Consider the following 23,639-nt stretch of genomic DNA (forward strand, 5'->3'; position numbering starts at 1 on the left):
AACATCGGCTTTCATACCCAGCCACCAAAAATGTTTCTTGAGATCCTTGTACATCTTCCCCGTTCCAGGATGTATTGAGTATCTGGTTTTATGAGCTTCTCTAAGTACCATTTCTCTCATATCTCCAAATTTTGGTACCCAAATCCTTTCAGCCCTATACCGGGTTCCGTCTTCCCGAATATTAAGATGCTTCTCCGATCCTTTGGGTATTTCATCCTTTAAATTTCCCTCTTTTAAAACTCCTTGTTGCGCCTCCTTTATTTGAGTAGTAATGTTATTATGAATCATTATATTCATAGATTTTACTCGAATGGGTTCTCTGTCCTTCCTGCTCAAGGCATCGGCTACCACATTTGCCTTCCCCGGGTGGTAACGAATCTCAAAGTCGTAATCATTCAACAATTCAATCCACCTACGCTGCCTCATATTCAGTTGTTTCTGATTAAATATGTGTTGAAGACTTTTGTGGTCGGTATATATAATACTTTTGACCCCATATAAGTAGTGCCTCTAAGTCTTTAATGCAAAAACAACCGCGCCTAATTCCAAATCATGCGTCGTATAATTTTGCTCGTGAATCTTCAATTGTCTAGACGCATAACAATCACCTTCGTTCGTTGCATTAATACACAACCGAGATCTTGCTTTGATGCGTCACAATAAATCACAAAATCATCATTCCCTTCAGGCAATGACAATATAGGTGCCGTAGTTAGCTTTTTCTTCAATAACTGAAACGCTTTCTCTTGTTCATCCTTCCATTCAAATTTCTTCCCTTTATGCGTTAATGCAGTCAAGGGTTTTGCTATTCTGGAAAAGTCTTGGATGAACCTTCTGTAGTAACCAGCTAGTCCTAAAAACTGGCGTATGTGTTTCGGAGTTTTCGGGGTTTCCCACTTTTCAACAGTTTCTATCTTTGCCGGATCCACCTTAATACCTTTTTTGTTCACTATGTGACCGAGGAATTGAACTTCTTCCAACCAAAATGCACACTTTGAAAATTTAGCGTACAATTCTTCCTTCCTCAATACTTCTAACACCTTTCTCAAATGTTCACCGTGTTCTTGGTCATTCTTTGAGTAAATAAGTATGTCATCAATGAAAACAATGACAAACTTGTCAAGGTATGGTCCACACACTCGGTTCATAAGGTCCATGAACACAGCTGGTGCATTAGTTAAACCAAATGGCATGACCATAAACTCGTAATGACCGTAACGTGTTCTGAAAGCAGTCTTTGGAATATCATCTTCTTTCACTCGCATTTGATGATACCCGGAACGTAAGTCAATCTTTGAATAAACAGACGAGCCTTGTAGTTGATCAAATAAGTCGTCGATTCTCGGTAGTGGGTAGCGGTTCTTGATGGTAAGTTTGTTCAACTCTCGGTAGTCGATACACAACCTGAATGTACCATCTTTCTTCTTGACAAACAAAACAGGAGCTCCCCACGGTGATGTGCTTGGTCGAATGAAACCATGCTCTAAAAGTTCTTGTAATTGGCTTTGCAGTTCTTTCATCTCGCTGGGTGCGAGTCTGTAAGGAGCATGAGCTATTGGTGCAGCTCCTGGTACAAGATCTATTTGAAATTCAACGGATCGATGTGGGGGTAATCCCGGTAATTCTTTCGGAAATACATCGGGAAATTCTTTTGCGACGGGAACATCATTGATGCTCTTTTCTTCAGTTTGTACTTTCTCGACGTGTGCTAGAACAGCATAGCAACCTTTTCTTATTAGTTTTTGTGCCTTCAAATTACTAATAAGATGTAGCTTCGTGTTGCCCTTTTCTCCGTACACCATTAAGGGTTTTCCTTTTTCTCGTATAATGCGAATTGCATTTTTGTAACAAACGATCTCTGCTTTCACTTCTTTCAACCAGTCCATACCGATTATCACATCAAAACTCCCTAACTCTACTGGTATCAAGTCAATCTTAAATGTTTCGCTAACCAGTTTAATTTCTCGATTCCGACATATATTATCTGCTGAAATTAATTTACCATTTGCTAATTCGAGTAAAAATTTACTATCCAAAGGTGTCAATGGACAACTTAATTTAGCACAAAAATCTCTACTCATATAGCTTCTATCCGCAACCGAATCAAATAAAACGTAAGCAGATTTATTGTCAATAAAAAACGTACCCGTAACAAGCTCCGGGTCTTCCTGTGCCTCTGCCGCATTAATATTGAAAACTCTTCCGCGGCCTTGTCCATTCGTGTTCTCCTGGTTCGGGAAATTTCTAATAATGTGGCCCGGTTTTCCACATTTATAACAAACTACATTGGCATAACTTGCTCCGACACTACTTGCTCCGCCATTACTCATTCCGACACCATTTTTTCCTTTCGTTATATTAACCCCTGGTCCGTAGACCTCACACTTCGCCGCGCTATGACCATTTCTTTTACACTTGTTGCAAAATTTGGTGCAGAACCCCGAGTGATACTTTTCACACCTTTGGCATAGCTGCTTCTGATTGTTGTTGTTGTTGCGGTTATTATTGTTGTTGGGATGATTGTTGTAGTTGCTGTTGTTGTTGTTGTTGTTGTTGTTGTTGTTGTTGTTGGGCCGTTTGTTGTAGTTGCGATTGATGTTGCGATTGTTGGGATAATTGTTGCGATTATTGTTGTAATTAATGTTGTTGTTGTATTGGTGATTCTTATCACCGTTTTCCTCCCACTTTCTTTTGACTTGCTTCACATTGGCCTCTTCAGCAGTCTGTTCTTTAATTCTTTCTTCAATTTGGTTCACTAGTTTGTGTAACGACCCGACCAAAACCGTTATTGACGGCGCCGTTAACTTAGGTCCCGTTGCGTGGTCGTAGTCCCTATATGAGACTCGTTTGACCAAAATTATGTCGCATTCATTTGAAAGGTACAAGACTTGCAAGTTTAGTTTACGAAACCGTTCGACAACAAGTCTAAGTTTACAAAAGTCATAAAGTATAAATGAAATAACTTGCGACATAATATAAGTTGAAAAACACAGTTGCTATAAATAGCGTAAGTATGTAAACAAAAGTTTGAATCCAAAAGTGCTATCCCTAGCGTATGTATGTATGTATGCTTGACCCCAAGCAAGAAATCAGAGTGTATGCATGTATGCTCGACTCCAAGCAAGTATGAGTGTACGCGGAAGCATGTATCAAATAGCCAAGTATGAACCTGAGAAACATATAGAAAACTGTCAACGAAAAACGTTGGTGAAATCATAGGTGTTTGTAATAAACGTTGTTTTTGAACCACAAGATTTAGTATTCCCATAGTTGATTATCAAAATCGTTTGCATTCCAAAAGTATTGTTCGCGAGCACCCAATTATCAAGACTTAACGTTTCCTTCCATAGAACCCCATCACAATAGTGTTAGAACATACACTGTTTCCCGAAAATATATTTCATCCGTAGACGGTAGCGAACCGTCCGTAATGAGGGTTTGTCAAACCCGTATGGCCACACAATATAAGTTCTCGCTTACACCCTGCAAGTGTAACTAATGATAATCGAATTGAGGATTTTTGTTCTAACTCGCTGTGGAATGTTTGTTTTCCTTGTACTTGTGTTCAAAGTATAAAAGCAAGTAGTACAAAATGTAACAAAGTATATGTTTCTCAGCCCACAATTTAAAAGTATAAAAAGTTGTTGAAAAAGTGGGACTATGATCTCACCTCGAGTGCACGAGTATAAAAGTACTTCACAAAGTAACGTATGCATGAAAGTTGCTTAGCCTTGACCTAAACAAGTAAGTTGTATCAATTAACCGGTTACGACACAAGGTCGGGTGAAATGTGTTCAATTAGTCCTATGGCTCGTTACGACTCGATTAAGTATAGCATGTGAATCACGTTGTCAAGTTTCATACAAGAAACAAGTATAAAAGCATGTTAGAATGATTGTATAAAAGTTTGGTTAAGTTTGACTAAAAGTCAAACTTGGTCAAAGTCAACGAAAAAGTCAACGCGTTCGGGTCGGGTCCCGAACTATTTTTCTATGCTAAATATTCATATACAAGTATATTAAAACAAGTTTCATGTGAATCGGAGGTCGGTAGCTAGTCAAACATTTCGCGTGAAATGTGACAAAGTGAGCAGAATCTGGCCAGGCGATTCTGCGCGCCGCGCGGGGATGTGGCGCGCCGCGCCACTACCTGGGCAGAGAATTCTGGTCAGTTTTTCCAAGTGTGCACGAACCAAAACCTTTTCCAACCCAATTCTTGACCCGCAAACACTTATAATGCCTATCATATATCGTCGAAAAGGTATTTTGACGAGGAATACAACTAACCACATATCATCAATCAAAAACATCATTTACAATAACCGAAAACTCGTCAATTGATCAAGAAAGGTTTATTTTCAAAGTTTCAAGTTCGTAAAACGTATTTTATGATTCGGGAATCCAATTTACACATACGATATGCCGTTTTGAAGGTAATGAAGCATACATTACAACTAAACACTTACTAATAACATTTCATGGCATTCGAAACATCAAAAGCTCGTTTTAAGTCTATCAAACCCTAACCAAAATCCGCAAAAATCAATATTCATGTTTTTGAAGTTTCCTTAATCAACCTACGCATCAAAACGAAGCTAGTGATACTAGTAACACAATTAAAACATGAACTTTAACAATTTAACAACATTAACTCATCCAAAATCAAAGATTTAGCACACCCATTTCAAATGTTCAAACTAGTTACTCAAAACAACGAATCGAGCAAACAAAACATATATTCATGTTATACACGAGCCATAGACACTAACTAACACCATTTCAAGTCAAAAACACGAATTTAGAGAAATCTAGAGTTTTAGAAATGTTACCCAAAATCAATGAAGTTAGTATCAAATCGTAGAGGATGATGAGAGGATCAAGAATATGTAGTCGGATTTGTTGTGAGCTCCCAAGATTGAATTTAGATGATGAATGAATGGAATGGGTTTGTGTGTGTGTTCTTGAGATGGAGAGAAAAGAGAGGAGGGAGATGATGGAATGAATGAAAAATGGGTTGACTAGTTGACCTAGTCAACTAGTTTGCCCATTTGGCAACTCCGGTCCCTCGAGTTTCAAAGCGGGTGCGGGATTTAACCGATCGAATATTTTTAAAACGCTCGAGTAAACGGGTGATGTCAAAATTAAATAGCGGAAATATAATGAACGTTACTCAAGGAAACTATTAATTTAAATACGAAAGATTATGTTTAAAAAAAAAAGACGGTGTTAAAATTAAATTTAACGGAAAAACGCGGGATGTTACATTATCCACACCTCAAAAGAAATTTCGTCCCGAAATTTAGTTGGAAGTAGTAGTTGTTGAATCTTACTCGAGACCTTGCGTTGTAAATTCTACGAATAAGTGAAGGTACGTCCTTGAGTATTTCCACGAATTTTGACGGTCGGGATCATATGTTGTTTTAAGGTTTGGCTTCCATGATTCATGGTTTCAACCGGTCCTCCTAGGAAGTGAGGGTTATCGTCGATAGTGAGTTCATCAAAGGAGATAACAAGTTCTCGTTTCGCAAAACACGTCTTTGAGTTGATACATCGAATGTAGGATAAACGGAGACCCAAAATGAGTCGGAAAAGTCTAAACGGCTAGCGACGGGTCCAAAACACCCCAAGAATTTAAAGGATCAAAATATCGCGGATTTAGCTTCCTACGTTTTCCCGAAACGGATTGCACCTTTCCAAGGTGCGACTCTTAACGTGACGCGGTTTTCCCACGTGGAATTTGAAATGTTTACGTCTAACATCGGCGTAGCTCTTGGTGATTACGAGTCGCGTAGGGTTTTACCTGAATATGAATAACTTTTCTCGGTTGCTCATGAATAACCTCGGCCCCGGTGAATTGATCATCGTTTACTTGGTTCGACAAAGGAGAATGACGTTTTAATACAAATTCGTATTATGGTTTTCAAGACTTAAATCGTATGTTTGTTCGGTCCGTCGGGTTATGGTTGATGTGCGGTACTCATGTCTAAACGTGGTCCCGAGACTTTTTGTGAGGCACTCCAAAATCTAGAAGTGAAACGAGGATCTCGGTCCGAAACGGAGTACATTCCGTAAGGTATATTTGGACAAGTTTGTTAGGACAAGTTTCTCAAGAAAATTCGCGTCGCGAAAGATTTATCAGTTTCCAAAAACGTTCGTCGGGGCAAGTTCTCATCGGTTTCTGAAAGAAAAACTTTCGTCAGAACTATTCACCCTCGAGGTGAATACTAGTATAACGTGGAGAGTCTCTTCCCCCATTGAGAGTTTAGAGTAAAGATTTCCTGAACCGAAAGTACGAGTGTGATGAGAGAGAAGTTTCCGCCTCGGTGCGAGCATAACGAGTAAATCGTAATTAGTCAATAAGACTGTGCGAGGACGAGATAGTATACACGTGTAACATACGGTTGAAGTCGAGAGGAATCGGTAATTCATTCGGAAGCATAAGTATAGTTCGACAAAAGTCGAAGGGGTGTCCCCGGTATGGTTGTTATCAATTTTCTCGGGGTTTTCGGATGTCCAAACATGAAAGGATGAAGTCATGTACATGGCACATGGTGGTGTTTAGGTTGATCGAGTCTAACCACCATCACGCGTCACTAGAACTTTGGTATGTCTTACCGTAATATAACCACGTTGATCGAGTGTCGTTATATTACGCTAACTCATACCTCCATTCCCACATCACTCTATAGATTCAAGTTCGTGTCATCGCGAAAATCTAAAATGAACAAAATGTAACGACGTCTCAAACGTGACTCGTATTAAATCGAAATAGTTTCTACAACTCTAAAGAAGCGTTTCCCCGCGGGAAGTGTATAAACGATTGTTAACGTCAAATCGGTTCGATTCAAACAATAATGTATTTAGGTATGAAAAGAGTAACGAGTCATGATAACGAGTAGCACGCAACCGTAGTGATAAATGTTGATGACGATACTCACCTAGAGTAGTGATGGTAGTAACACCAAAAAGTAGATAGTAAGAAACACCAGTGGGAAACCGATAGTAAGTTGAAACGGTGGCAAATAACAATCCGGGAGACAGAGTTCCCGAACAAGTGTGACTAATGAAGTCGTCGTCTTCCATACGTGTATGAATCATGAATTTACGTGTGTTACCAAAAAGTGGCGGAATACGAGTTCGTATGATGAAGGTTGGGTACCATTAAAAAGTTTGCCTAAGAATGATTCAAGTATAATGCACAAGTAGTCAAGTAAGTGCTATCTATAGCAAATGTATGTCAGAATGCAATGGCTAACTATCCGGTTGTAGTCTAGACTCACTAATGCGTCCTAACGACTCTGTTAGACACACTAATGCACGTCCTAGTTCCCTACAACCAACGCTCTGATACCACTTGTAACGACCCGACCAAAACCGTTATTGACGGCGCCGTTAACTTAGGTCCCGTTGCGTGGTCGTAGTCCCTATATGAGACTCGTTTGACCAAAATTATGTCGCATTCATTTGAAAGGTACAAGACTTGCAAGTTTAGTTTACGAAACCGTTCGACAACAAGTCTAAGTTTACAAAAGTCATAAAGTATAAATGAAATAACTTGCGACATAATATAAGTTGAAAAACACAGTTGCTATAAATAGCGTAAGTATGTAAACAAAAGTTTGAATCCAAAAGTGCTATCCCTAGCGTATGTATGTATGTATGCTTGACCCCAAGCAAGAAATCAGAGTGTATGCATGTATGCTCGACTCCAAGCAAGTATGAGTGTACGCGGAAGCATGTATCAAATAGCCAAGTATGAACCTGAGAAACATATAGAAAACTGTCAACGAAAAACGTTGGTGAAATCATAGGTGTTTGTAATAAACGTTGTTTTTGAACCACAAGATTTAGTATTCCCATAGTTGATTATCAAAATCGTTTGCATTCCAAAAGTATTGTTCGCGAGCACCCAATTATCAAGACTTAACGTTTCCTTCCATAGAACCCCATCACAATAGTGTTAGAACATACACTGTTTCCCGAAAATATATTTCATCCGTAGACGGTAGCGAACCGTCCGTAATGAGGGTTTGTCAAACCCGTATGGCCACACAATATAAGTTCTCGCTTACACCCTGCAAGTGTAACTAATGATAATCGAATTGAGGATTTTTGTTCTAACTCGCTGTGGAATGTTTGTTTTCCTTGTACTTGTGTTCAAAGTATAAAAGCAAGTAGTACAAAATGTAACAAAGTATATGTTTCTCAGCCCACAATTTAAAAGTATAAAAAGTTGTTGAAAAAGTGGGACTATGATCTCACCTCGAGTGCACGAGTATAAAAGTACTTCACAAAGTAACGTATGCATGAAAGTTGCTTAGCCTTGACCTAAACAAGTAAGTTGTATCAATTAACCGGTTACGACACAAGGTCGGGTGAAATGTGTTCAATTAGTCCTATGGCTCGTTACGACTCGATTAAGTATAGCATGTGAATCACGTTGTCAAGTTTCATACAAGAAACAAGTATAAAAGCATGTTAGAATGATTGTATAAAAGTTTGGTTAAGTTTGACTAAAAGTCAAACTTGGTCAAAGTCAACGAAAAAGTCAACGCGTTCGGGTCGGGTCCCGAACTATTTTTCTATGCTAAATATTCATATACAAGTATATTAAAACAAGTTTCATGTGAATCGGAGGTCGGTAGCTAGTCAAACATTTCGCGTGAAATGTGACAAAGTGAGCAGAATCTGGCCAGGCGATTCTGCGCGCCGCGCGGGGATGTGGCGCGCCGCGCCACTACCTGGGCAGAGAATTCTGGTCAGTTTTTCCAAGTGTGCACGAACCAAAACCTTTTCCAACCCAATTCTTGACCCGCAAACACTTATAATGCCTATCATATATCGTCGAAAAGGTATTTTGACGAGGAATACAACTAACCACATATCATCAATCAAAAACATCATTTACAATAACCGAAAACTCGTCAATTGATCAAGAAAGGTTTATTTTCAAAGTTTCAAGTTCGTAAAACGTATTTTATGATTCGGGAATCCAATTTACACATACGATATGCCGTTTTGAAGGTAATGAAGCATACATTACAACTAAACACTTACTAATAACATTTCATGGCATTCGAAACATCAAAAGCTCGTTTTAAGTCTATCAAACCCTAACCAAAATCCGCAAAAATCAATATTCATGTTTTTGAAGTTTCCTTAATCAACCTACGCATCAAAACGAAGCTAGTGATACTAGTAACACAATTAAAACATGAACTTTAACAATTTAACAACATTAACTCATCCAAAATCAAAGATTTAGCACACCCATTTCAAATGTTCAAACTAGTTACTCAAAACAACGAATCGAGCAAACAAAACATATATTCATATTATACACGAGCCATAGACACTAACTAACACCATTTCAAGTCAAAAACACGAATTTAGAGAAATCTAGAGTTTTAGAAATGTTACCCAAAATCAATGAAGTTAGTATCAAATCGTAGAGGATGATGAGAGGATCAAGAATATGTAGTCGGATTTGTTGTGAGCTCCCAAGATTGAATTTAGATGATGAATGAATGGAATGGGTTTGTGTGTGTGTTCTTGAGATGGAGAGAAAAGAGAGGAGGGAGATGATGGAATGAATGAAAAATGGGTTGACTAGTTGACCTAGTCAACTAGTTTGCCCATTTGGCAACTCCGGTCCCTCGAGTTTCAAAGCGGGTGCGGGATTTAACCGATCGAATATTTTTAAAACGCTCGAGTAAACGGGTGATGTCAAAATTAAATAGCGGAAATATAATGAACGTTACTCACGGAAACTATTAATTTAAATACGAAAGATTATGTTTAAAAAAAAAAAGACGGTGTTAAAATTAAATTTAACGGAAAAACGCGGGATGTTACAGTTTGTGAGCCATTCTACATGCCTGTTGTATGGAGGCGGGCTCGTGTGAACTTATATCTTCTTGGATTCTTTCCGGTAATCCTTTCACAAACGCGTCGATCTTCTCTTCCTCATCTTCGAATGCTCCCGGACATAATAGGCACAATTCTTTGAATCGTCTTTCGTACGTGGTAATATCAAATCCTTGGGTTCGTAACCCTCTAAGTTCTGTCTTGAGCTTATTGACCTCGGTTCTGGGACGGTACTTCTCGTTCATCAAGTGCTTGAATGCTGACCACGGTAGTGCGTACGCATCGTCTTGTCCCACTTGCTCTAGATAGGTATTCCACCATGTTAACGCAGAACCTGTGAAGGTATGCATAGCGTACTTTACTTTGTCCTCTTCAGTACACTTACTTATGGCAAACACCGATTCGACCTTCTCGGTCCACCGTTTCAATCCGATCGGTCCTTCGGTTCCATCAAATTCCAAAGGTTTGCAGGCAGTGAATTCTTTGTAGGTGCATCCTACACGATTTCCTGTACTGCTAGATCCAAGGTTATTGTTGGTATGTAGCGCAGCCTGTACTGCGGCTATGTTTGAAGCTAGAAAAGTACGGAATTCCTCTTCATTCATATTCACGGTGTGTCGAGTAGTCGGTGCCATTTCCTTCAAAATAGTCAAATGGAACAAGTTAATCATACAGAATATTAAGAGTAGTTAATAGTATTTCGTAGCATAATATGAACTCATTTATAAAAGCTTTTTCTTCATATTAGCGTTTTATAAGTTTAAATTCGGGTAGTACCTACCCGTTAAGTTCATACTTAGTAGCTAATATACAATTCAACTACTACAATTCTATATGAAAAACTGATTATAATAATATTTCGCGTTCAAACTTTTATACAATATTTTACAAACTTACAATACCGCTTATTTTACATAAAGCATGAAATATAGCACACAATAACTTTGATACAAGATAGTTGTGAAGATAATTCTAGCTAGTACACAAGTCGTTCAGCAAAGGCAATAAAGACACGTAATTCATACGTCCAGAAACAAGTCATGCATTCTGGTTTTACTAGGACTACTTCCCATCCTTGGTCTTGTGGAACATAACCATTATGGCCGTTGATAAGACAGCGTGTTGTAACGTCGTCAAAGGGACGAGGGTTACGTAATGTCCAACAGTCCCGTAACAATCTAAAAACCTCATTTCTTACCCCAATTACCGACTCCGTCACTTGTGGGAACGTTTTGTTTAATAGTTGTAGGCCGATGTTCTTGTTCTCACTTTGGTGAGAAGCGAACATTACTAATCCGTAAGCATAACATGCTTCTTTATGTTGCATGTTAGCCGCTTTTTCTAAATCACGAAGTCCAATATTCGGATATATTGAGTCAAAATAATTTCTTAACCCATTGCGTAAAATAGCATTTGGGTTCCCCGCAATATACGCGTCAAAGTAAATACATCGTAACTTATGGATTTCCCAATGTGATATCCCCCATCTTTCGAACGAAAGCCTTTTATAAACCAAGGCATTCTTGGAATGTTCTTCGAATGTCTTACAAACTGATCTCACCTTAAATAGTTGTGCCGAAGAATTCTGACCGACTCTAGACAAGATTTCATCAATCATATCTCCGGGTAGGTCTCTTAAAATATTGGGTTGTCTATCCATTTTGTGTTTTTATACTGTAAAATAGACAAGAGTTAGATTCATAAAAAAAATACTTATTAATACAAGCAATTTTTACATATATCATAAAGCATAAGCACACTATATTACATATATTACACCACACGAATACAACTATCTTATTCCGACTCGCTTGTTTCTTCTTCTTCGGTTTTGGTTCGTTTTGCCAAGTTTCTAGGGATATATGATGTTCCCCTAATACGAGCCGTCGTTTTCCACATCGATTTAGAAAAACCTGGTGGTTTAGAGGTTCCCGGGTCATTGTTACAACTTAAGGACTTCGGGGGTTGACGATACATATAAAGTTCATCGGGGTTGGAATTAGATTTCTCTATTTTTATGCCATTTCCCTTATTATTTTCTTTTGCCTTTTTAAATTCAGTTGGGGTAATTTCTATAACATCATCGAAATTCTCGTCAGAATCCAATTCATCGGAGAATTGGTAATCCTCCCAATATTTTGCTTCCTTAGCGGAAACACCATTGACCATAATTAACCTTGGTCGGTTGGTTGAGGATTTTCTTTTACTTAACCGTTTTATTATTTCCCCCACCGGTTCTATTTCTTCATCCGGTTCTGATTCTTCTTCCGGTTCTGATTCTTCTTCTGGTTCCGACTCTTCTTCCGGTTCCTCTTCGGGAACTTGTGAATCAGTCCACGAATCATTCCAATTTACATTTGACTCTTCATTATTATTAGGTGAGTCAATGGGACTTGTTCTAGAGGTAGACATCTATCACATAATATCAAACGCGTTAAGAGATTAATATATCACATAATATTCACATGTTAAAAATATATAGTTTCCAACAAAATTTGTTAAGCAATCATTTTTCAAGTAAACACGGTCGAAGTCCAGACTCACTAATGCATCCTAACAAACTCGATAAGACACACTAATGCAAAATTCTGGTTCTCTAAGACCAACGCTCGGATAGCAACTGAAATGTCCCGTTCTTATTGATTAAAAACGTTCCATATTAATTGATTTCGTTGCGAGGTTTTGACCTCTATATGAGACGTTTTTCAAAGACTGCATTCATTTTTAAAACAAACCATAACCTTTATTTCATAAATAAAGGTTTAAAAAGCTTTACGTAGATTATCAAATAATGATAATCTAAAATATCCTGTTTACACACGACCATTACATAATGGTTTACAATACAAATATGTTACATCGAAATCAGTTTCTTGAATGCAGTTTTTACACAATATCATACAAACATGGACTCCAAATCTTGTCCTTATTTTAGTATGCAACAGCGGAAGCTCTTAATATTCACCTGAGAATAAACATGCTTTAAACGTCAACAAAAATGTTGGTGAGTTATAGGTTTAACCTATATATATCAAATCGTAATAATAGACCACAAGATTTCATATTTCAATACACATCCCATACATAGAGATAAAAATCATTCATATGGTGAACACCTGGTAACCGACATTAACAAGATGCATATATAAGAATATCCCCATCATTCCGGGACACCCTTCGGATATGATATAAATTTCGAAGTACTAAAGCATCCGGTACTTTGGATGGGGTTTGTTAGGCCCAATAGATCTATCTTTAGGATTCGCGTCAATTAGGGTGTCTGTTCCCTAATTCTTAGATTGCCAGACTTAATAAAAAGGGGCATATTCGATTTCGATAATTCAACCATAGAATGTAGTTTCACGTACTTGTGTCTATTTTGTAAATCATTTATAAAACCTGCATGTATTCTCATCCCAAAATATTAGATTTTAAAAGTGGGACTATAACTCACTTTCACAGATTTTTACTTCGTCGAGAAGTAAGACTTGGCCACTGTTGATTCACGAACCTATAACAATATATACATATATATTAAAGTATGTTCAAAATATATTTACAACACTTTTAATATATTTTGATGTTTTAAGTTTATTAAGTCAGCTGTCCTCGTTAGTAACCTACAACTAGTTGTCCACAGTTAGATGTACAGAAATAAATCGATAAATATTATCTTGAATCAATCCACGACCCAGTGTATACGTATCTCAGTATTGATCACAACTCAAACTATATATATTTTGGAATCAACCTCAACCCTGTATAGCTAACTCCAACATTCACATATAGAGTGTCTATGGTTGTTCCGAAATATATATAGATGTGTCGACATGATAGGTCGAAACATTGTATACGTGTCTATGGTATCTCAAGATTTCATAATATACAATACAAGTTGATTAAGTTATGGTTGGAATAGATTTGTTACCAATTTTCACGTAGCTAAAATGAGAAAAATTATCCAATCTTGTTTTACCCATAACTTCTTCATTTTAAATCCGTTTTGAGTGAATCAAATTGCTATGGTTTCATATTGAACTCTATTTTATGAATCTAAATAGAAAAAGTATAGATTTATAGTCGGAAAAATAAGTTACAAGTCGTTTTTGTAAAGGTAGTCATTTCAGTCGAAAGAACGACGTCTAGATGACCATTTTAGAAAACATACTTCCACTTTGAGTTTAACCATAATTTTTGGATATAGTTTCATGTTCATAATAAAAATCATTTTCTCAGAATAACAACTTTTAAATCAAAGTTTATCATAGTTTTTAATTAACTAACCCAAAACAGCCCGCGGTGTTACTACGACGGCGTAAATCCGGTTTTACGGTGTTTTTCGTGTTTCCAGGTTTTAAATCATTAAGTTAGCATATCATATAGATATAGAATATGTGTTTAGTTAATTTTAAAAGTCAAGTTAGAAGGATTAACTTTTGTTTGCGAACAAGTTTAGAATTAACTAAACTATGTTCTAGTGATTACGAGTTTAAACCTTCGAATAAGATAGTTTTATATATATGAATCGAATGATGTTATGAACATCATTACTACCTCAAGTTTAGTAGGTAAACCTACTGGAAGTGACAAGAAATGATCTAGCTTCAAAGGATCTTGGATGGCTTGAAAGTTCTTGAAGTAGGATCATGACACAAAAAAAAGTTCAAGTAAGATTTTTACTCGAATTAAGATAGTTTATAGTTATAGAAATTGAATCAAAGTTTGAATATGAATATTACCTTGAATAAGAAAGATAACCTACTGTATATAACAAAGGTTTCTTGATCTTAGATGATTACTTGGAATGAATTAGAAAGCTTGGAAGTAAATTAGTAAACTTGAAGGGATTTTTGAAGTGTTCTTGAAGTGTTCTTCCTATGATGATTATAGCTTGATTCTTGAAGTGATTTTTGATGAAGATGATGATTAACTACTGGAAAAATACGTTCATAATAGTGTGTGTGTGTGTGTGTGTGTGTGTTGAGAGAGAATTAGAAAGAGAATTGGAAGTGAAATGGAGTGAATGATGAGTGGTAATTGGTGAGTGGTGAGTGGGGTTAAAAGGAGTTCTAGTTAGTTGACTAGCTCATGGTAGAAGTTAAAATTGATTAGTCATACATGACATAATCAAGAGTGGAATCCCATGCTAGTTCCTATTGGTATATACCCATAGTAAGTACGTTCTGAAGCTGTGTATAATACGGGTAAGAATACGACTAGAATTCTTGATGAAAGAAAAGAATGGGAAAGTAACTGTAACCATTTTTGTTAAGTATGAGTGTTTTGATATATTTCTTTAAGTCTTCCAAAAGTATTTTAATATATCTAAATACACTACATGTATATACATTTTAACTGAGTTGTTAAGTCATCGTTAGTCGTTACATGTAAGTGTTGTTTTGAAACCTTTAAGTTAACGATCTCAATTAATGTTGTTAACCCATTGTTTATTATATCTAATGAGATGTTAAATTATTATATTATCATGATATTATGATATATTAATATATCTTAATATGATGTATATACATTTAAATGTCGTTACAACGATAATCGTTACATATATGTCTCGTTTCGAAATCCTTAAGTTAGTAGTCTTGTTTATATGTATATAACTCATTGTTAATATACTTATGGAGATACTTACTTATCATAATCTCATGTTAACCATATGTATATCCATATATATATCGTCATGTCGTTTTTACAAGTTTTAACGTTCGTGAATCGCCGGTCAACTTGGGTGGTCAATTGTCTATATGAAACATATTTCAATTAATCAAGTCTTAACAAGTTTGATTGCTTAACATGTTGGAAAAATTTAATCATGTAAATATCAATCTCAATTAATATATATAAACATGGAAAAGTTCGGGTCACTACAGACAATACTCCTCGATTAGCATCTTTTTCAGTTCTTCCCAAGAGATATCATATGCCGTATCTACTCCTTCTGCTTTAGCATAATTGTTCCACCAAGTAAGTGCACCGTCTTGCAATGTGCATGAAGCATACTTTGACTTGTCTCCGTCCGCACAATTACTGATTTTGAAAACGGACTCCATCTTTTCAAACCATCGGGTTAGACCGACTGGTCCCTCGGTTCCACTAAACATCTGTGGTTTGCATCTTTGAAAAGTTTTGTATGAGCATCCGTTTGAGTTTGTGTTTACGGCTGCTGCTTCGGCTGTTGATTTTGCTGCCTCAGCTGCAGCAATTCTTTCATTCACACGTTTCTCAACTAGTTCCTCAAACTCAGCATCCGACATTTGAGACATGGTTCTTCAATAAACACAACAGATATAATTTAATCATATAGAATATTATAGGTAAAATGAGTTGTCAATAGTTAATCGTAGCATATTAATAATATGAATCAATTATTATAAAAGCCTTTTTCTTCTTATTAGCATTTTATAATTATTTCTAGGGTATTACCTACCCGTTAAGTTCATACATAATAGCTAGTACAAGAAATTAACTACTAAAATCTTAATAATATTCCACTATGAAAAATTATAGTGAGTTACTACGTTATTATGTAATAATAATAATAAGAAGTAGTAATAATACAAATAATCATTCCATGCATTTATTATTAATAAACCAAAATAATACAATACCATACAATACCGATATTTTACATATGATTATTCTACATAACAAGATAGAGTAGCACACATAAGCAATAGAATAGCGCATGGAAGATTTATGGTTGCGAGGTCGTTTATTCAGAACTATCAGAAACTTCCTCCCATTTGGTTCTCTCTGCCAATTGTTTGTGTGCACATGGTCCGACAGACATTCTGGCAGTGTATTTAATTTTTGGTTGGGGTCTTGAGGTATCCGTTGCCTCAGTGGGTTTAATACAATAAGGGTGGTTACGGATCGAATGGTCCTGTTCCTTTTTAATAATTAAGGACTTTTTTATTATTGTGGTTGTTTTTATTATCTATAGCAAGTTGGAATTTCTCCTTAGTGACTTCTTTTATTTCATTAGCGAAATCCTCCTCCTCACTGATTTCGTCTGATGACGAACTATCTGAGTCATGTGTACGAGAATATGCTGACGAACTGTCTGCATCATGTGTACGAGAATATGTACCGGTGGTCATGAACCGAAATCTGCCAGGCGTAATATTCACAACCCGCCCGTCGGCGGTGTATCTGGCCCAATGTCCATGTTCGTTTAGAAATGGACGATCTTCGTTTACTCCAGGGATCATGGGTCCATGCCAACGATATTGTGGCTCCGGAAAACTAAAGCTGGGTGGAGCTGGAACCTCCTCTGGGTTACCGGGAGTTGAGATTCCCCGGCTAACACAATTTCTTCTTTAATAGGTATTGGAACGCCCTTTTCAGTTGTGGATAGAATAGATTCAGTGTCCGATTCCGAGTCGTACAAAATGATAGGATTAGAAGAAGTCATCTATCACATAATTGAAACACCAATTACGTTAGCATATAAATATATCACATATAATGTTTTTGACCAAATGACAAGCAAAAATCAGTAAAAACAGATATGGTCATAGTCCAGACTCACTAATGCATCCTAACAATTACCAGTTAAACACACTAATGTAATTTCTAGTTCCCTATGACCTCGAGCTCGGATACCAACTGTAACGACCCGTCAAAATCGCTATTGACGCGGCACGTTAATCATTGATTCCACAGTGAGGTTTTGACCTCTATATGATACGTTTTGATAAAATATTGCATTCATTAAAATAAGTGACTTTCTAAACATAGAAAGTTATAAACATGTGGGCGAGTGCTTAGGTATAAGCAAAACCCCAAAATACATAAGTCTTTAATTTACAGGTTGACATCACAGTCCAATTATTTATTACACAACGCAGTTTTATTTTGAATGCAATAAACTTTGTACAAAGCATGAGAGACTCTATGCAGGCAACAAACACATCACAGCGGAAGCAGTCTAAGGACCTGAGAATAAAACATGCTAAAAAGTCAACACGAATGTTGGTGAGTTATAGGTTTAATTGCTCGAGTCATAAATATATAAAGATAGACCACAAGATTTCATCAAAACTTTATCAATAGATTCTACGTAACAGAGCACCCTGGTAACTAAACTTAACGCTATAGTGATAATTACCTCATTCGTTTTAATACACGCAAACCAACGTGTCTTAAACTCAAATAACATACGTCCGTTAAAAGGCTAGCGCTCTAGCTCGGACGGGGATGTCAAGCCCTATGGATCCATATACAATTATTCGCGCCCACCAGTCCATATCCTATGTACTGGCAGCTACTAGTTACCAAAGCTAAGGGATTTTCAGTTTAACTCAGTGTAGAATTTAGTATGTACTTGTGTCTTATTGCGTTTAAAATAAATTGCATGTATTCTTTGCCCAAAAATATTTAAAGTATTTAAAAAGGGAGACTATAAACTCACGGTTCAATATTGAGATTCAATATTGTAGGCAAATTGCGTAGACGTAATGATGGTAGACGACTGTATGGTTGGCCTTGGATTCAAGAACATTACCCCGAATAATAACCAATATTTCCTTAGCTTAAAACGGTTTGAAACCCGAATTAAAAACACCCTCGTATATACCTTATTATTATTAAACTTAAATTTAAAATTATAATTATAATATAAATATAAATATTGATTACAGAGAAAAGAAAAAAGTGTATATAATTCGTCGAGTAAACTGGCCTTTTATAGGCATGTTTTCTGATTTTGGTCCCCATGCGATTGCATGGGTTTTCAGTGCTTTTGCCATGCGATCGCATGGCGTTTTGTTTGCTAGTTCGTCGACATAATATTTATTGTAGCAAATAGTGTTTTTGGTCCCCATGCGATCGCATGGGTTTTCAGTGCTTTTTCCATGCGATCGCATGGCTAGGCTGAACAGCTCATTTCTGCTTGTTTTCTAGTTCGCCGACATCAAATAGTGTTACTGTAGCAATAGTGTTTACTGTAGCAAATAGTGTTTACTGTAGCAAATAGTGTTACTGTAGCAATTCACTGTAGCAAAGTCGTTTTCACTGTAGCACTGTAGCAAAATACGGTTTCATTATAGGAAAGTCGTTTTTTACTTGTACATATATATATATATATATATATATATATATATATATATATATATATATATATATATACATACATACATACATACATACATACATACATACATACATATAATTGTTCATGAATCGTCGAGAGTAATCAAAGGTAATTGTATATATGAAACAGTTCTAAAATTTTGAGACTCAATCTAACAGACTTTGTTTAACGTGTCAAAATAATAAATCGTATAGAGAATTGGTTTAAATAAGTCGAAATTTTTCGAGTCATCATAATATTGTTTAATCATATTCTAAGTACAATACAATTACTTAAATATTAAATCTGACAATTAGCAGGTATACATATAAAACATAGTAAACATAAATTATACTCCATAACACAAATGTGTGTGTAAAATGTACGGAAAATAAATGAATAAACCTTAAATAAAATTAGGTATATAACTTAATTTAAATAAATAATCAAATATCTATACTAAATACAAAGTATGATATTTAAATATTTTAACAGACGGGCTCATAAACGTATCACTATATGTTTAAGAAACTTTGCGACATTGAATTGGAACAACTGATTGTTGTATTGTAATTGTATTCAATAATCAATAATAACGTTTACGATACTAATGTTTTCAATACCTCATACGCATCTAATCATACATTATATGAAGTGTGTTATAATAATGTATAGATAGATAGATGTATAGATAGATAGATTCATATTATATTACTACGTATTTATTTATAGAAAAATATACGGAGTACTCCGTATTCAATATTGGAAGTGATATTAACATCACTTACCCCAGTAACACCACCAAATAATTTTTTGGACATTTTTATCTATCTTTTAATTGCCATATATGATATATGATATATCACACCTCCTTATTCAGCCTAAGGGGTCCCCACGATGGTAGCTTAGTGGTGGTCATGGGTTCAATCCTTGACTCATGTCCCTTTAAGCATGTGTTATGCGATTTTCCTTTCACATATTAGCCCTGGGACCGGTCTGTGTGGGGTCGCTAGAGGGTCGATTTTACCCTTTTTTTTATTCAACCTAAGGGTAAAAGTGTCCAAAAAATAAATTGGTACTGCATGACAAAATGTATGCAGTGTTGCAGAAATCGGCCAATTCGGCCAAGAACTCGGGAAATTTCGGTTTCAAATGGTCAGGGCCGTCTCAACAATTGAGAAGGTCCCGGAAAAATAAAAATGGACCCTTATGCATGTTGGTCAGTCACCCGTGCAGTCATGTACGATGAACATATTAACGTTGAACACACAGCACGATCTTATGCACATTTAATGAGCTCGATCTTATGCACTAGTTAAAGTAGGCAAGTGGTAGCGAAAAACTGAACAGTAGATCTTTGGGCAAAGATTGCATCACTTGTAAGGAAACACTTCTGTTTGGGTCAACTATACATTTTACTATGCTTATAAGTTGAAACTTGAAAGTAATGAGAAAACATTGCAGCACTAAAAAGAAAAGATGGCAAATAAACCCAGTAAATATTCAACAATCCGACTTTTACTCTTATTATAAGCTCTATTAATTAATCCACACAGAACCATCTTTAGGTTAATTTACACAATTTATTCTTTACATATGCAACATACATAATACGTCTAAGGCGAAAAAAGTAAGCTTTAGGCTTCTTCAGCATCAGTTGAACTCGGACGAGTATCTAAGTAAAATTCTGAACCAGCTCCATCAATTATTCTTCCTCTGTCCAACACAAGAACATGTACGATTTATAACATAAACATGGGATCAAGTAAAAGCAAAAAAAAAAAAAAAAAAACCTGCATACCTCTCAAGAACAAACTTTCCTTCTTTATACTTCTGAGATTGTTCATGTGCGGTCTCCTGTTATTATAAATAATCATCCCACGTGAAATCGTTAATCTTTTAACACTCTACTCACATAAGAGTAAGAGAGCCAACTCTCAACATATTATAAAAGAAAGATTTCCGCGGCAATATGGGTGATACGCAGTGCATTTTACGCATTTAATTGATGTTAAAATTTGTTGATATCATATTATAAAACTGTGTAATCACTGCAGAAATTCACCAAATAAATACTTGTCCAAATCAGTAGGTTTTGTATATGGTAGGGAAATCCATTAAATCCTGATTAGGTATGCCTAAAGATTTTGTAAATAATTCCTTTTTTGAATAATACATTTGTCGGCTCGTCCCATTTAACACAAAAAGAAGAAGAAATTCAACAAATATGAACATAGGAACTAGGGCCGAGGGAGCTTACGTATTTCCAGCCAACACTTTGTCCACAGCATACGCAATATATATCTGTAACGGTATGCAATCCAGATAACATCATCCTCTCTTGAACAGGTCCAGCTGTAACGTTCACCCTAAAACAAAATGCTTGAAATATAGTGACCCCTGAAGAATTATACTAATGTTGGCCTAAAAAATGGCAATAATGTAACTCGTGGTTAAAGAGACATGGGGCATCAGCTTAAGATTGAACACATGGCACCAGTTTTATGTTGCATGTCCCCCAACGACTCGTCTACCATCGCGGGGTATGTTTGGACTATTGTGCAAGGCTAATGGATTGAGTTACATAATGCTTATACTAATTTCGATATATATTAGCTGAATTTCGCAACTACTGATTTGCTCACTTTTCAAACCAAAATTATACTAGCTTCTTTGGGGCATATATACACAATATATATACATATACATACAAGCTATAAAAATAAAATGAAAATTCGCATAAATTACTAATCAAGCATCATAGTGAATGAATATTGTATGAGGTATGAACAACTTACACATTGCTAAACAGGTAAGCTTTTCCTCGTCTGCAATAAAACGTCTGATTCAATGAAAAAACATATACATATATTAGCATGAAAATTTTGTCAAAAACTATGCAACTTCTACAAATTGAAACTTTCTTAAAAATGAAAACCAAAATTTGCATTTTCAAGTTCAAAATTGGTAAATTTACTCATTTAAACCCCTTACAGTTATAGTTTCTTGTTCAAAGATTTTCATCCAGAAAAAACACTATTAATTTTATTTTATTTTTTAATACGTTTATGTTCATTGTTTATTTTTATTTTTTCAAAATGTGAATCAAATATTAACAAAACAGGCCTAAGCCCAAATTAAACGAAAGTTATACTGAAATTATTACCCGGGAGACAACATTTTCAGCAAGAACTAAATTTGTTCTGCAAAGCTTGCATTGGTAAGTCCTTCCTTCTAATTCAACCATAAATACCCGACCCATTTCTTTACCCGAATTACTGAAATTCAGTACAGATTTGAATCGAATTATTTGATCAAGAATCAAAACCCTGATAACACTGAACAAAGAGTCATGAAATTGGATACGAACACAACAGGACTACTAATTTACTACTCCGTAGCAATTATTTTATATCTATATCCGACGCCCAATTTGTACTTACGTGACGTGTACCACCGCTACGGTGGCCTTATTTACAGTTGGGCTATGGTGGTGGCCTTATTTACAGTTGGGCTATGATAACCCACTATTAACCCGTATATACAAATCACTATAGTATGCAAGCCCAATAAGGATTATGCTTTTTTTAATATTTAACAAAAACATATACGGAGTAGTTTGTATATATTGAATAGGAACTTATACTCCATCCTTCTTAATTCAATAGTCATGATTTAACCTTTTATTTTCACTTTAACTTTAAATAACTATAACTATTTCTTGTTATATAATACTTAATGAAATTTATATAAATAAAATAAATTTTATGTATATGTATATTTTCATTTGATATAACTTTCATCAATAAGTAAGTATTATATAACATAAAAAAATTATTTAAAATAATAAGAAGAAAAGTCAAAACATGATTATTGAATTTTGACGGAAAGAGTAATATCTAATGAGAGATTACTAGGTTGTAAAACTTCCCTGATTAATTTATATACTCAAAAATTATATAACTAAAAGTGACATTAATGAATAAAGATTGAGGATCACTTCACTATCTATATAATACAAATGGTTTATGACATGAGTATATGATTATATATTACGAATAAAAAAATTCACTTTAAGATCATTTTTTCGTTTCTATGTAGATATGTGTGTATTATGGTTTTTGATTATAAATCTTAGTAACGTTATAGTGAGTGGCGTAAACTTGCAATATTTAGGGCATATCTTGGAGCTGTTATTAATAAGGTGTATAAAAGACTTGTGTATAGCGATTAATTTGACGATTATTGAATTGTACAAGATTTTTATGCATCTTAACAACGATCCTAGATGATGTTGTTTGAAAATTCTCACATAATACCCCATATGTTCAATTATACGTGTTCGTTCGCTATTAACTTTTTGAAGACAAAAATTTAAATTTTGTTGTACATTTTTTTTTTATATTATATAATTGTTGATAAAAGTTATATTAATGAAAACACATATGATGTTAATTCATTTGTATAATTTATCTCATATTTTATACATAATAAAAATATTTAAAGTTAAAATTGAAATAAAAACTTAGAAAAATCAGTGATATTTAGAGAATAATTCATTTGACTGCTTTTAAGTCATTAAAAATAGATGCCTAAATAGAAGTCAACGGTCACCCGTTAGTCGTTACCATGTTTGCATGAGTGTGCTCTTTGTAGGTAACAACTTAACTTTCATTCAAATAATT

The 23,639-nt window shown here is 35.4% G+C and overlaps 1 protein-coding gene across 1 annotated transcript; it reads right to left on the reverse strand.

The window, feature by feature from the left end:
• Positions 1 to 20,471: 20,471 nt before the first annotated feature.
• On the reverse strand, positions 20,472 to 22,339 carry LOC139852871 (protein yippee-like At5g53940). The gene is made up of 5 exons (XM_071842211.1): positions 22,121 to 22,339; positions 21,753 to 21,796; positions 21,215 to 21,323; positions 20,756 to 20,811; positions 20,472 to 20,670 (listed from the first exon to the last, which is right to left on the reverse strand). Exons 1-5 carry the CDS (start codon positions 22,214 to 22,216, stop codon positions 20,592 to 20,594), a joined length of 384 nt encoding a protein of 127 aa, XP_071698312.1. The 5' UTR covers positions 22,217 to 22,339; the 3' UTR covers positions 20,472 to 20,591.
• Between the last annotated feature and the right edge of the window lie 1,300 nt (positions 22,340 to 23,639).

Source organism: Rutidosis leptorrhynchoides, chromosome 6 (genome assembly GCF_046630445.1).
Source record: "Rutidosis leptorrhynchoides isolate AG116_Rl617_1_P2 chromosome 6, CSIRO_AGI_Rlap_v1, whole genome shotgun sequence".
NCBI classification, from domain to species: domain Eukaryota; kingdom Viridiplantae; phylum Streptophyta; class Magnoliopsida; order Asterales; family Asteraceae; genus Rutidosis; species Rutidosis leptorrhynchoides.

Excerpts from the sequence above, each read along its gene's own strand:
- LOC139852871 (XM_071842211.1), bottom strand. The coding sequence starts at position 22,216 with ATGGGTCGGGTATTTATGGTTGAATTAGAAGGAAGGACTTACCAATGC. Across the intron at positions 20,812-21,214 it reads AAAGTGTTGGCTGGAAATAC|GAGACCGCACATGAACAATC; the intron begins GTAAGCTCCCTC and ends TTATAATAACAG. Across the intron at positions 20,671-20,755 it reads GGAAAGTTTGTTCTTGAGAG|AGGAAGAATAATTGATGGAG; the intron begins GTATGCAGGTTT and ends TGTGTTGGACAG.